Genomic DNA, 15,133 nt, shown 5'->3' on the forward strand with positions numbered 1-15,133 from the left:
TGATCAGCCTCGGTCGGGTCACCAGGACGAGGGTGTCTGTTGTAAGACCCGAAACACCCAGTGACTCCTGGAAACAACACTGATGATGTGTCCAAGGTCGTGCATCAGAAGATGTTTTCTGTAAACTGTTAGAGATTGCTTGGAGAAGGTGTGAGGGGATTGGGTCAAGAGGACATGTTGTAGGATGGTTGGAGAGAAGTTTGGATACTTCCGCCTCAGTGAGGGGACAGAAGGAGAAGATGGGAGTTTTAGCAGTGGATGTGGTTGGTTGGGGGTCCTGTGTGCATGGAAGTGAGAACTGACTACTGATCGATCTAGTTTTGTCTGTGAAAAAAGTGGCAAAGTCATCAGCTGTTATAGAAGTGGTGGGAGGTGGTGGAGGGGGACAGGAGAGGGCAAATGTTGTCTAGACAAGAGGTTAAGGTAGAGCATAAAGTGTCAGTAGCTGCATTCACATCCAGAGATGAGAAATGGGTAGGTGAGAGAAGAGAGGAGGATACTACAGAGGAAAGATGGGAGGGAGAAAGGGAGCGTAGGTTTCATCTAAAAGTAACCGGTAGGGGGGGTTGGTGACACACGGGTAGCAAAATGTAATGTAAATGTAATGAAGAAATGGTCAGAGATATGTAGTGGTTGAACCAGAATGTTTTCTGCAGTACAATTGCGTGTGTAAATTAAATCAAGTTGGTTGCCTGATTTGTGCGTGCTAGTAGTGGTAAGGCGTTTGAGATCAAATGAAGCTAGGAGTGAATGGAAGTCTGTAGCATAAGGCTTGTCTAGATGAATGTTGAAATCACCAAAGACTAAGAGTGGAGAGCCATCCTACACGAAAGAGGACCACTGGTGTCAAAAGTATTCACATTCATTACTCAGGTAGAACTATAGATACTAGGGTTTAAAAAGACTTCTGTAGAAGTTGAAGTATCAACTCAAGCTTTTTACTCAAGTAAAAGTGTAAAAGTACTGGTTTCAAAACTACTTAAAGTATAAAAGTAAAAGTAATGTAAGGAAAAAAATGCCATTAAGGACAAAAGCTTAGGCCGCGCCACAGGGGCCTATTGTGCACTACCCCACCTCCTCAAAAAAACAGTTTTCTAAAGGCCATAATGCCTATAATGTTATATTAAAATGTTAATGTTGAAAAATTTGGGTTGCACTAGGCTACCTGTTTCAGCCACATATATGCCCATTAAAAATTAACGCATTTTAGTACAATGCAAATACATTAAAGAACCATATATGTGTACTACTGAGCATTAACGTGTTTCATGGAGCAGAAGATATGATGACTAGTTGCCTATAAGTATTGTAATGGTGCAAAAAGTCAAACTTCAGAGGAATGTCATCATTAACCTTTATTGGAATGTAAATGTACACCCAAGCTTAGCTGCAGGAATCTGTGAGGGCAACGGACAAGAAAATTGCTGTACCCAGGGCAGGCTTAGTAACAATTACCCTTGTATGGTTGTCTATATACAGGGGTGCACATAAGTTTTTCAGCCTGGTTCTCATATGAGAACCTGGAGATTTGGTTTGGTCCTCACACAGGCCATGGCATGTAGTGTGACCCATAAACTATAACTATAAAAAAAAATAATAATAATAGTGATAATAATATTATTGCACTTCATTTATTATTATTTTTTTTATATATATAAATTAACTAACTAAAAAAAAATAAACAAAATAATCAAGTGTGATAATACAAATGCAATTATTTCATAGTAAACTTAAAAATAAAATGTTAATATTTTTATTATTATCATTATTTTAATTTTCATCATTTTCAAACGTAAAATCAGCGAGCTTTTATTTTGGCGGGTTGCCGGCAAACAAGTATTATGCGCTTCCGGGTTTAGCGCTGCTGATGGAATTGCGTCAGTGTATGAAATGTCACAGACAGTTTTGCTTTGAAAACGGCAGCGGGTAGCCTAGATTATGCTTTCAGTTTGGATAGAAATCTTATACAGTACAGTTTGTGGATCTAAAATGGTCAACCATGTCGGTACGCAAATACGCTGTCAAAACTTATTTACGCAGCGCATTTTTAATTTTGGTCGCGCATGCGGACCACTTATGTGCACCCCTGTCTATACAATAAACATTAGTGCTGTCAAAATGAATGATTAATCCAAGTGATTAATAAACTCAATCCTGATAACTTCCTGGTTTGTACTATGCTCAATTCTATAGCTAATGGCAACAATGTCACATTTAACTAGAAGATGTAACAAACACTTTGGACTCAATCCTATATGTACAACAACAGGGTAATCTACATCAGTTACATCTCGCTCGAGTTCTCTTCTTGAGTCTCTGCCACGGCTACATACGTCTGCTGTGTCCAGTGTTGGGGGTAACGAGTTACAAAGTTAGTATAGCCTACTTATCACAACATTATCAATCGCAAACGCTTTTTATTCTATTCAAACGTCTCTCTACCGAACTACTTACTGTAGCTTAATTTGCGGAGGACGAAGAGAAAGCACCCGTTTGATAAATGAGCCAGTAGTGGAGAAATAATAACTTTTAAGAAATAATCTTTTTTGAGTGACGACCCCAGTCACCCCCAAGTGTGACGTGATTTGTGTCATGTGCAGGTGCAATGGATCGCGTACAAACCAATAGGGTGTCGGAATGGTATACGTTTATACTTCTCATCCAACCACAATCAAATTCACTCTCTCCGGATGGCGCGATTTATCTGGATAGATGTTTTTTTTTTTTTTTTTTTTTGAACGATGACAAGCCGAAATGAAATACGAGTAACGAGGCTATTTTTAAAATGTAAGGAGTAGAAAGTACAGATAATGGCGTGAAAATGTAAGGAGTAGAAGTAAAAAGTCGGCTGAAAAATAATTACTCCAGTAAAGTATAGATACCCAAAATTTCTACTTAAGTAAGGTAACGAAGTATTTGTACTTCGTTACTTGACACCTCTGAAGAGGACAACAGCCCGTCCAGCTCCTCTAGGAAGGTGGCTAGAATTTGGCCAGGGGGACGGTAAATTACCACAATCTGGAGTTTTATAGGAGCTGATACAGTAATCACATGAGGTTCAAATGAGTTGTAATTGCATAGGGGAGAGCGGGTTGAGTATTTCCAATTGTTTGAAATGAGCAGACTAGTGCCCCCACCCCGGCCAACTTGACGTGGGGTGTGAGAGAAAGAGAAATTGTTAGAGAGAGCAGCTGGGGTTTGTGAGTCTTCTTGACGAATCCAGGTCTCAGTCAAGCCCAAGATGCTGAGCGTGGATTTTAAAGAAAAAGCAGAAATTAAGTCAGCTTTGTTGACAGCTGACTGACAATTCCAGAGACCCACAGAGAAAGAAAGAGGTGTAGAGGAAGATGTAGAGATAGGGCGCAGGTTAGCAGGATTACGTTGCCGTCTGCGTATGATGTTATAGCGTGGTTGAGAGAGAGCCGGAATGTTTTGGAAACACATGATAGAGGTGGAAGGAAAGAGGATTGGAAAGGAGAGTGTGTGAGGGAAGATAAATATAATACTTAAGTGTGTAGCTCGGTGTCGTTGCTCGGTTAAAGTCGCGCAGGAAAAAGTCGCAGGTCTTTACACTCAGTCTTCACACGATGGCTGAACGCTTCTGCAGACACTTCCGTGTCAGTGCACGGACCTAAAATAAATACACAGTGCGCTGCCGTCCGTCTCTTCTGGGCAGGATTGAGCAGGATTGGGCAGGATTGAGCAGTAATGAGCAGGATTACTGTTGCATTAGCACAGACAAACGTAGAGAAAGTAGAGAAAAACTAAACCCAGATCATGTCAGTTGGTCAACAATGCAATGCTTAGTGAATTCTGCTTGATAGAAAGAGTCAGCATCAACAAGAGACATCGCTATGAATGTTTAGCTGTCACAAACTAGTTATACCTTTTGTTAACTTTCCTTATCTCCTGTGTAAAAGCCAGAAGGCTCTTGAGATATTTGAGAATCATGATCGAGTTAGCTTTTACTCTGCAGGATGTCTTTCTGAGTTTGCTGTATAGGACTGAGTTTCTTTTAAATAATTGACTTTTTGACTTTTGTTTTCAAATAAATTATTTGTTTATTTATATGTTCAATTTTTAAAATTAGAACTAGAGATTTTCATTACAAACAATGTTTGATAATCTTAGATGTTTTGTAATGTGATGGGTATTGAAATTAATCTTGCTTCATCTTCTCTTCTGCAGGTTTTTGGGTCCTGCTGCAGATGAAGCCTGTCAGTATGTGACTGGAATTGTGGGTAAAAACCCGTTACTCCTGAGAGAGCTGAATCTGAGTGAACATGAACTAGGAGACACACGAGTGAATCAGATCGCTGCTCTACTGCAGGATAAACACTGTCAACTCAACACACTAATGTGAGTAACTTGCACCACTTGACTATTGGTTGTTACGATAATTCTCATTCGAATCAGAGAAGTTTGTCTTCCAACATCACACAGAATATTAAATTAAACAGGCAATTAAAAGCACATAAAAATAAGAGATACGAAATAGGCAACATTTTATTAAGGAGTTTTACCATCATTTGCTGTTAACACAGCTTCCAAACTTCTCAGGATAGATTCATACAACTTTTGAATAGTATCCAGTTAAATTTTGTCTATAAAAACATCTGCCAGTTGCTTTAGCCACGAGGAATCAGTTTCTCACTCATCTTTACAAAACTGTCCACAGTGGTTTGATAATATTCAGGTCAGGGGCCTGTGGTTTGTAAAAAAGTGGAAGAGCAGAGGTCCTGTGGCTGCATTTGGATGGAGAAGGAACTGAACGGTAGGAGGAAGGTTAACATTTTGAAGGGGCAATAGTGGCCCAAAAGAAGAGCAAGAACTCAAGACAAACGTCTGATTTCAGTGCATTATTATGATATAAAGACAGTAAACCAATTCATAACATAACCATCATCTCTATGCTAACACTGATTTTAATTTGGAAAATTGCATCTGCTTAATGAATACATTATTGTAGGAGGGCAGCAGTGGAATCACTCAAAACAGGATGAGATGAAGTTGTTTTTAATTATGAATGCATCATTGTGCGTTGGATGAGTTAGGTTAAACGTAAATATTGCAAGAAATCCACTGTCATTCACTGATGTTTGTGACATAGCTGCAGGTGGAAAATTTATAAACAATTTTGCAGTGTGCCATTTTCATGAATCTTTCTTCTAGAGCATGTTTGATTTAGTTTACCTCAAAGTGTTAATTAATACATTAACTAACATGCAGGAACTAACATGTAATTAAGGTGGTGTTATTCATGTGGTAATTCATATGACTCATGTCGTAGTTAAGTTAGTTCTTCATTAGTTCTTGATTAATACATGTCTTAACTCTTCATTAGTTCATAGTCAAGTAATTATTAATTAAGGTATTAGTACATGATAATTCATGCACTGTTATTGTAAAGTGTTACCAATATTCCACTCTCATTAATGGAGGTAAGCACTGATTTGTTTTAAAAATTTATATTACTTCTGTCATTACGCAGAAGTTAAACCAAAATTATATTAATTTAGACATATTTGTAGTGGATGCGGTTGATCACATGTTTTAATGACAGCGAAGAGTGCTATAGGTGCACAATAATTCACATTTAAACTTAACTGCAGACCTCATGTTACGAGAAAATATATTTGTATCGAAAACAGTGATTAATGATGCGCACTTACTTCGATTTTATGGCGGGCACTGCTGGATTCGGTGGTCAGACAGTCCATTGTCTGGTTTGAATATAGGTTCAATACAACCGCAGCTGTACGGAGGTGTTTATATTGTGTGAAGGCATCTCCACAACATTATAAAAAAATACCACTGTATTTGTGGGATAAAACTTGAAGAAAATGGTAAGATTTGCACGTTTCCATTTTAAAATACTTTGTCAGTGGCGCGCCGAGTCATACAGTTGTATTTACACTGATAAAATATAATAAATATAGGCCTATCTGTTTCCACTAAAAATAGCTAAAAAATGTTCACCTTATCAGCAAAGCTGCATAAATTTAATTTGATTTGACACCTTTAAAACCATTGAAATATTATTTGGCCAGTGTAAAATAATTAGATGAACTCTATTCTAAAATATTTATCTGATAACTATTTTAAACAGTTTTGTTTTTTATGGATATTTTGATATATTTATTCTAAAACATAACAAGGATATTGGATGATTTTAGCAATAAAAATTTATGTATGGCACAAATGGCATCTATAGTCCGTATCACATATTTCCTTAATGTCTTGTACCTTTGACGGTGTTAAACATGGTGTCACGTGGATGGGAATATGCATGGAAATGATATGCAAATGAGGTTATGCATAGTAAAACTAGGCTTTGTAAGCTCCATATATGGTGATTTTGGGGAGGAGATGATCTTCCCCTTACTGGGATTTATAAAGGGATTTTTAAGTTAAGTCGTGACGTATTGTCAAGTATGGTGACCCATACTCGAAATGGTGCTCTGCATTTAACCCATCCAAGTGCACACACACAGCAGTGAGTAGTGAACAAGTGCGCACACACACACACAGTGAGTAGTGAACAAGTGCGCACACACACACACAGTGAACACACACCCGGAGCAGTGGGCAGCCTTGCTCCAGCGCCCGGGGAGCAATTAGGGGTTCGGTGCCTTGCTCAAGGGCACCTTAGTCATGGTATTGAAGGTGTAGAGAGTGCTGTTCATTCACAATCCCCACCTTCAATGATCATGACTCCATCTTTGTCTGTGATTAAAGCTTTAGCAGTTGCAGCTCTTTTCATGGATTTATAAAGTTCTCTGTGGTTGGTTTTTGTGGAAACAGGGTCTGTAAGGTGAATATTGAGGTTTGCTGTCACTTTACTGCAGCAGTTTTGTGTTGTTTGACACAGGCCTGTGTAGTGTTTGGTCCCTATCATTCACTTTCACTTTTCACCCACTATTTTTCTTCACTTATTAAGTCTTGCCTTGCTTTATGTACACAGTCATAATCATAAAGATGATTGGGCTGTTGTGCTCCTTCCATTATTTTCCCTTTTTTTTAAATCTGATAAGACACATTTCACAGAGAGCTTGTTGTAAAACTGCTGAAAACAACTTACACTACACTGATATACAACCTAGAGACAATGAAAATATAATTGAAGTTTGTTTGATTGACTGACTGTAGTTTACACAATTGATTTCAACTTCTATAATAATGTGGTCACATTTTGTCCTATCCCCTGTATGTTAATTTCTCCTATTTTTAAACATGTGACTGTTGAATGTGATCATGTTTACTGATTACTGGTATGTTAAAATATTTATTTGTGACAGCAGAACTGTTCACAGCTGCTTTCATTTTAATGTTGGTATTTAATAACATGTAAAATTCTGTAACTTGTAATCTGTATTGAGCCTAAATCCTCTGATCGGTACAGCACTGAAGCAAATTAACTATCTTTTCCAAAACTTTTATCTTTGTTAATGTTAGTTTGTTTATGTTCATGTTTTTTAAACTACTATTAACAGATACAGCTTTCTCTTTTAAAATGTATTTGTAAGTGTTGAATTTAACATGATGAATAAATACTGTAAAGGCATTGCTTATTGTTAGTTCATGTTATTTAGTTTTGAGTAGACAATGAACAACAGACATAAACACATTTGAGCAAAAGGGTGGGATTGACACAGAAGAGCCATTCTTGTAGTTAATGTAAAATGAATTTGTCTTGAATTGACAGAATATTTTGTGTAACTTAGTGGAATCCTTAAAGGATCATAATAAATCTGACTTATTTTCTTTCTCTGTCTGTCTTCAGTCTGTGTAGATGCACCATTACAGAGAAACAGTGTCTCATCCTGACTTCAGCTCTGAAATCAAACCCATCACACCTGAGAGAGCTGGACCTCAGTGAGAATCAAATAAAAAGCACAGGAGTGAATCACTTATGTGATGTACTGAAGGATTCACACTGTAAACTGGAGAGATTGAGGTCAGTATCATTCACATACAAGAATCAAAATGATTAAATCACTTCACCAGTTTAAACCAAAACACTTCATACTCAATATCTCATGATGAGTTCATGTTATATTTTTGAAAAATTATTCAAAGTAGTATTTTGTGATCTGGTGAAATAAGTGATCTCTCTTCAGTCAGTGTACCTTTGGGTAATTTCTTTTCTTGCTTTTGTTGGGAATTCAAAATAATCAAATACTAAATTAATAAACAATCAATATTTGTGATCAGTTTTTAATTAGAAATGCATTCTAAATGGAATGATCACTTGAATTAGGAGTCATATTAAACATGGAGCAAGACTAAAATTGAAACTAATTCCAGATAAATTAAGTGAACCTTGCAGAAATGCAAGTAAAAGACTGTACACCCATTAAACCTTCAACCAGGCCGCTAGTAAAATATATATGGATATATATATTTATTAATAAACCATTTAAATCATAATAATAATGAGCCTTTATTTACCTACATAGCCTAATTAGCACTCAAGCACACATATAAAGCTTGCCACAGCACACCGGCAGAAGTGAGGATTATGAACAGTAAGGAGACTGCATTAACATTTTAATAATATATTGATAAACTGGTGCTTTCTTTGTTTTCGGCTTAAGAGATGAAGAGACTGACACTCATTTCCGCAGTAGTGAATGTGCCTGTATGCATGTTTCACACATAATCTGAGAATATTTGTTTTACATTTAAATTGGCTCATTTGAAAGTAGACATTTCACTCTCTATAGATATGTTTCATGTCTATAAGTCGAGTATAAACAGAGTTTCGGAGTTTCCTGCTCAACTTCACAGAGGCCGAGATGGCAGAAAGCATATCCTGCTTGCTTTCATTATTTTACAAAAGCGCAATGTTTTGTTGTTATTATGAGATCACACAAATAAACCTAGAGTCTTTACAGATTCCAAAGATGTATTACTATTATAATCTGTATGAGCAAAAATGAGGGAGTGTTTTAAGAGCAAGTGACCGTACCGGCGCCTCCATCTCTCATGCAGTGAGTGCTACTGTTCAGCTTCCACATTCCGCCAAGACACTTGAAGTTGCTGCTACTAACATATTTCAGGTGATAAGCCATATTTGAGGTCGATGAATGATAGGTGAGTGTTTGGATGTCCTGCCCGATGTACTGTGTTACCACAAAGACAAGCCATTAACAATCTGTCTGTCACAGACTGCGTGACTTCACCTGTGGATTTTTAAACCTTTTTTTTCTGCGACTAAGCGACTAATAAAATTTTGGTCGACCAAGCCTCTTCTTGTCGACTAACAGTTAGTCGACTATAGGGGGCAAGCCTACACTTCACATCAACTTTTTAAAACTTGACAAAAGTATTTGAGAATGTCTGAATATATATCTAAATCCATAACCTAATAAAAGTAAGTAATTATGTCTAAAAACATCAAGCCTAACAGTAAAAATCTCTCAAAATACAAAATATTATTGAACAAAAATATAGTACATTGATTTTACTGAAAAGAAAAAAAAAGTTAAGGTTTCAGGTGTTCAGTCACTTTTGACCATGAAGACCACAAGTGTACCTCACATATGAGGAGCATCAGAGGGTTAAAGCTTGAGAATGACTGTAAGCTGGGGATACTAAAGTGAAATGGTGTCTTAACAATTTTAAAGTTCTCTTTTTTTGTTTGACTCAATATTTAGTTGCCAGTTTTTGCTTTACAACTAAGTTTTATAATTCATTTGTATAAGGAACAAAATATAATTCACTTTAAGGATTTACATTGATTTAGGTAATTCCTAGAATAACTGTTTAATGAGCTGAATGTTACATTGTCTGTTCTAGGCTTTCAGACTGCAGTATCACTCAAGAAGGATATAAAGCTCTGGTTTCAGCTCTGAGATCAAACCCTTCACACCTGATAGAGCTGGATCTCACAGGAAATGATCCTGGACAATCAGGAGTGAAGCAGCTCAGTGATTTACTACAGGATCCAAACTGTCAGCTGAAGACACTGAGGTGAGACATGATGAAATAATACAAAATAAATAAATGATGTGTAATTGTTTTTTAGCTGTACAATAATCTGGAAAATTTGTTGCATTAGAATGATCAGATCAGATGCTGCGGGTTCTGTTGTATTGATGATGACTGTCAACACAGTTTAGTTGTGCTGCTATTCTGCAGCATGGTATACCTTTATAATTAATGTGCACAATTTTGTTTTTTATGGACACTTTTCATTAAAATATTTTAGATAACCGTTTATTCAAATTGTTTGAATGTTTCTGAACACAATGTAGTTTAATTTCCATCAAGCTCAGATTCATTCTATCACTGTATCTCTACAGCAGGTTCTAAGTCTCCAGATTACAAACATTCAGTTTTTTTTTTTTTTTAATCAGTCATTTTTGTAATGCAATGGACCTTTAGTTCAGGACTGAATTGAATTCTGCTTCATTTTCTCTTCTGCAGGTTTTTGGGTCCTGCTGCAGATGAAGCCTGTCAGTATGTGACTGGAATTGTGGGTGAAAACCTGTTGCTCCTGAGAGAACTGAATCTGAGTGAACGTGAACTAGGAGACACACGAGTGAATCAGATCACTGCTCTACTGCAGGATAAACACTGTCAACTCAACAAACTGATGTGAGTATTGTTAGTTTTTTTAATGTTACATTACTTTTTTTAGTAATGTTACTGTAGTGGATAATATTTCCTAATTTCTTTGAGTCAGTGCAGTTTTTTTCTCTGCATCACAAAGAGACACTATAATGTGAAGTATTAAAATCAGGCAATGAAAAAGTGGCATCAAGCTTTAAACTAGAGATGCACCAATCCAAATTCCAATATTGTGCTTACTGTTCTGTGTTACTGTTAAGGCAGGAATATTGAATAGAAGGCGTGATTTTATTTTTGCGCTCCTCCTCTCTGTCTCTCACTCATAGCAACCTAACGGTTGGAGGGGTGTGTTTAAGGATATTCTGTCCAAGCTGTCAAATTGACCTCATCAGAGAAGGAATGCCATTCCAGAGTGGAAGCAAATGGTCAGATTTTGATTAAAGATTACCAAGACAAACACATTTTTTCAGCAGATTAACTTGCACCAATTAATTGTTCACATCAAGACTAGCAATGTGAGCTAATAAAGTAAATAAAGTCAATTTTGATTTCATGTGGACTTTAACAAAAAGTTGTACCTCATTGATATGTAGCTATCGCTACGGTTACTCATGTAACCTCGGCCCAGAGCGCCATTTCATCAGAATCAACGACTGAAGCGACAGCCATCGATTCGCGTGCAGCTACAGCACGGCCAGTTACGCAACGCTCATTCCCTTATCTCAGGGAACCGAGGTTACTTGAGTAACCGGAGCGTTCCCTATCGAAAGGTAACTCCCGTTGCATCGTCATTGATGACTGCTTTGGGGAACGCATCCAGTAACGCCGTGCTATAAGCAGAAGCAAAACTAAGCCTGCTCCGCGAGCTCAGCTCAGGCACACTCAGGCCCCCTGAGTCCGAGCTATAAGAGACCCGAGTGGGATCTGGGGTCTTCTTGTCATAAGCCTTTAAAAAGTAGCATTAAGCAGATAGCACCCGCGCCTGCAGGGCAGGGACGTCCAAACTGTAGAATCTAATAAAGGACGACACGGCGACGACCAGCCGGCGGCCACACAAATCTCCCCAATAGAGATTACGCTGGACCAGGCCCAGGAGGAGGCCATTCCTCTTGTGGAGTGGGCCCTCACACCTATAGGGCACTGTACGCCCACTGCGGCATAGGCTAGGGCAATAGCCTCTACTATCCAATGTGATAGCCTTTGCTTTGTGACCAGCAGCCCTTTAGAGCGGCCTCCAAAGCACACAAAGAGCAGTTCTGACTGTCTAAATGACATGGAACGCTCAAAGTACAAGTCAAGTCACTTTTATTTATATAACTCTTTTTTAACTCTGCAGGTAATATTTTCGCTATAAGGTCATGGTTACATGGTTTCTTTTAACAGCACAAACCAGCACAAATCGAGCATACACAAATGGCACCAGTTTGGAGGGATTTGGATGGCATGGGGTGGAGAGTAACGTCACTTCCCCAAATTGTTTTTGTTATTTCTGAGGACAGGAAATAGATACAGTGTAAATTTGAACAGCACAAATCGATCACAAACGAATAACACTGTTTTGGAACAATAGATTGCAAGGGGTGGAGAGTGACATCACTGTTCATAAAAAGTTTTGTTTTCGTTATATTTAAGAAGAGGTCATGGTTACATGGTTTCTTTTAACGGCACAAACTGGCACAAATTAAACACAAATGAACGGCACCGGTTTGGAGAGATTTGGATGGCATGGGGTTAGGGATGTGTACCGAAACCCAGTACCAATATGGCAGGTATGGTTACCTATGTAACCGGTATGTACTAGAACCGAATCAGAACGCAGATTTCGGTGTCTCATTTCGGTGCCATGCCTGAGCAATCGATTGAAATATTTGTCCTTTGTTTCTGTTATATATAAATGCATCATTCATTCATTCTTTGTTTCTCCAAAACGAACGTAAGAAGAATCATCACCGGCACCTCACGTGAAAAATAATTTCCCGACTGACAAAATACATGTGAACTCAAGTCGAAAAGCTCTAATAATACAAGTCCAACAAATCTTTGTAGTAACGCGAGCGTGCTGTTTTCACATTCTGACTTAAAAGCACAACTCGGGAAATGAGAGCATCCGAGGAACGCGTGAATGCAGAAATTACACTTGCTCTGACGGCAGCAGGTAGCACGTTTTTAAACCTGTTGTCCAACAAAAGAGAACATTATAACCTTTTTAGTCCACAACACCAGTTTATGCTTCTTTTTGTGATCTGATCAGGGTTCCCACTCTTTTTCAGAGTTCATTTTCCAGGACTTTTCCAGGACATTTAAAATTTCATTACAATGGGAATAAAATGCATGGATCACATATTCATGGCCTAAAGTAGAGACTATCAGACTGATGTAGCTTCTTGTCACAGAATGAGGCAGAAAATGTTCCATAGGCTAGGATTATAAATATACTTAATTATTATGAAAATACCAGAGATGGCTTGAATAACACAGATAAACTAAACATTGTCATAGTCGAGTGTTTATTTGTAGAGTATTTGTTTTATCATTCAAAACGTTTATATCTTGTTTAATCAGTTACATCCATAGCAATGCATTTGTCCATATTGCGGATTTCCTGGAGCTTCATGAGTTCTGTTACTTCTGTGACTGGATATGTGGATTTTTTGTGTGAGGGCGCCCTCTGGCATCCAGTATGAATGAAAAAGACATCATGTGTTTAGTGCTAATCGCCAATCCAATTATTAATTGGTCATTTTTATTTATTTTTTATTATTTTTAAGTATCGGTTCATTCACCGTTTAGGCACCGGTACCGTTTTAAAAGTATCGATTTGGCACCGGTATCGAAAAAAATGGAACATAAGTTCACACATAAAATATATTGTTTAAATTGTTATTTTGGAATAAATGTAAACTGCTTAAAAACACTAACTTAAGGAGATCCATACTTGGATTTAATAAATAAAATATTGATTTTTTTTTTAATTTTCTTTGTCTTTGATAGTGTATGTAATGTTTATTTGACCAAGAAAATGTGACTGGAACATAAAGTTACATTTAATTTAAAAAAAAAAAGAAAGACTTTGAGGACTTTCCCTTCTCATTTCAGAACACCACACCACTGGGATATACATATTTATTTGTTTTATTTTTCTTTATAATTAAGTAGTCAGTATTTAGTAGATTGTGAAAGAATGATTATCAGCTCCACACACAGAGATACATAAATTGTATGCTGATTTAAAAGAAAAAAAGCACTTTCACTGGCTAATTCTGCATGTGTAAATGAAAGATAAGTGTGCATTGATCCCTCTTTTTGAACATATGACTGCTGAATGTATTCATGTTTACTAATTGCTGGGATGGATTCTTTTTTTTAACAGAATAACTATTCATAACTGCTTTTAATTTAATGTTTGTGTTTCACAAAATGTAAAATGTCTAATTTTGTTGCAGCATATACTGTAACTTGTAAAAACTGAACACTGACATTTTAAGAATCAGTGATCAGTATCTGCCTTGAATTTCCTACTCGGTGCAGCACTAATGCAAATGAACTGCCATTTCCAAAACTTGTTTGAATGTCTTCAGTTTAAAGAAATACTTTTATTCCTTAAATGAAAACGTGCAAAGCAGAACCTTTTTAATAAGCAAACTCTCTTTGTCACTGACTTGTAATTGTTTAGTCTACAGTATGTTTTGATTTATGACAATAGTAATTAGACAGTAACAATTTCATTTCACATTAGCTATGAACAATATATTTTGACATTGTTTATTAATCTGTTAATGTTAGTTTATACAATTATTCAGTGTTCATGTCAGTTCACAGTGGATTAACTAATGTTAACTGAAAACTTTTGAATTTAAAAATGTATTAGTAAATGTTGAGACATACATTAAGATTATTAAATGCTGTAGTTAGTTCTTTTTAACTAATGTAGTTAATGTTAACAAATGAAACCTCGTAAAGTGTTAACGAGTTGACATCTGAGAACAACAGACATAAACACATTTTCCCCAGTGAGCAAATTTGGAACTAATTTGGATAAATAGATTACATCTTAATTGGTACGTTTGCTGATTTTCAATATTTGCATATCTTTGTAACCTTTGTGTAGTTGGTAGTCTTTCTCTATGTTACCAGCACCCAGATATCACAGTTTATTTATCAGCAAATGTCTGCAAAAAGTCTGAACGATGCAAAACACATTAGTTAGTTGATCATTGTAGATCTGAGTAATTGTCTTTTCTCTTTCTGTCTTCAGTCTGTGTAACTGCAGTATTACAGAGAAACAGTGTCTCATCCTGACTTCAGCTCTGAAATCAAACCCATCACACCTGAGAGAGCTGTACCTGAGCTGGAATGAACTAGGAGACTCTGGAGTGAAACACCTCAGTGATCTACTGATGAACCCACAATGCAAGCTGGAAAAACTGAAGTAAAATTAATGTTTATTTATTTTAAGACAACCGGTCTTACGTTATATTGTTTATAGCAGTGCACTAATGTGCACTTTTTTAATATTGCAAGTAATTGTTTAATTTCTAAGCATTTGATGCATTGTACT

The 15,133-nt window shown here is 36.9% G+C and overlaps 1 protein-coding gene across 4 annotated transcripts in view; it reads left to right on the forward strand.

Annotated features, from left to right (window-relative positions):
- The window catches only part of LOC131530616 (NACHT, LRR and PYD domains-containing protein 12-like), a 104,518-nt gene that overhangs the window by 71,224 nt on the left and 18,161 nt on the right, over positions 1 to 15,133 (forward strand). For 3 of the 4 annotated variants that reach the window (XM_058760977.1, XM_058760976.1, XM_058760978.1), the window contains exons 16-20: positions 4,189 to 4,359; positions 7,784 to 7,957; positions 9,802 to 9,975; positions 10,432 to 10,602; positions 14,831 to 15,004. In XM_058760977.1, the coding sequence (XP_058616960.1) occupies positions 4,189 to 4,359; positions 7,784 to 7,957; positions 9,802 to 9,975; positions 10,432 to 10,602; positions 14,831 to 15,004 (864 nt within the window). Of the gene's footprint in view, positions 1 to 4,188; positions 4,360 to 4,678; positions 5,184 to 7,783; positions 7,958 to 9,801; positions 9,976 to 10,431; positions 10,603 to 14,830; positions 15,005 to 15,133 lie in introns of those variants that run through there. The other variant, XM_058760979.1, reaches the window with a different exon arrangement.

The sequence above is a fragment of the Onychostoma macrolepis genome, chromosome 22 (genome assembly GCF_012432095.1).
Source record: "Onychostoma macrolepis isolate SWU-2019 chromosome 22, ASM1243209v1, whole genome shotgun sequence".
In the NCBI taxonomy this organism is placed as follows: Eukaryota; Metazoa; Chordata; class Actinopteri; order Cypriniformes; family Cyprinidae; genus Onychostoma; species Onychostoma macrolepis.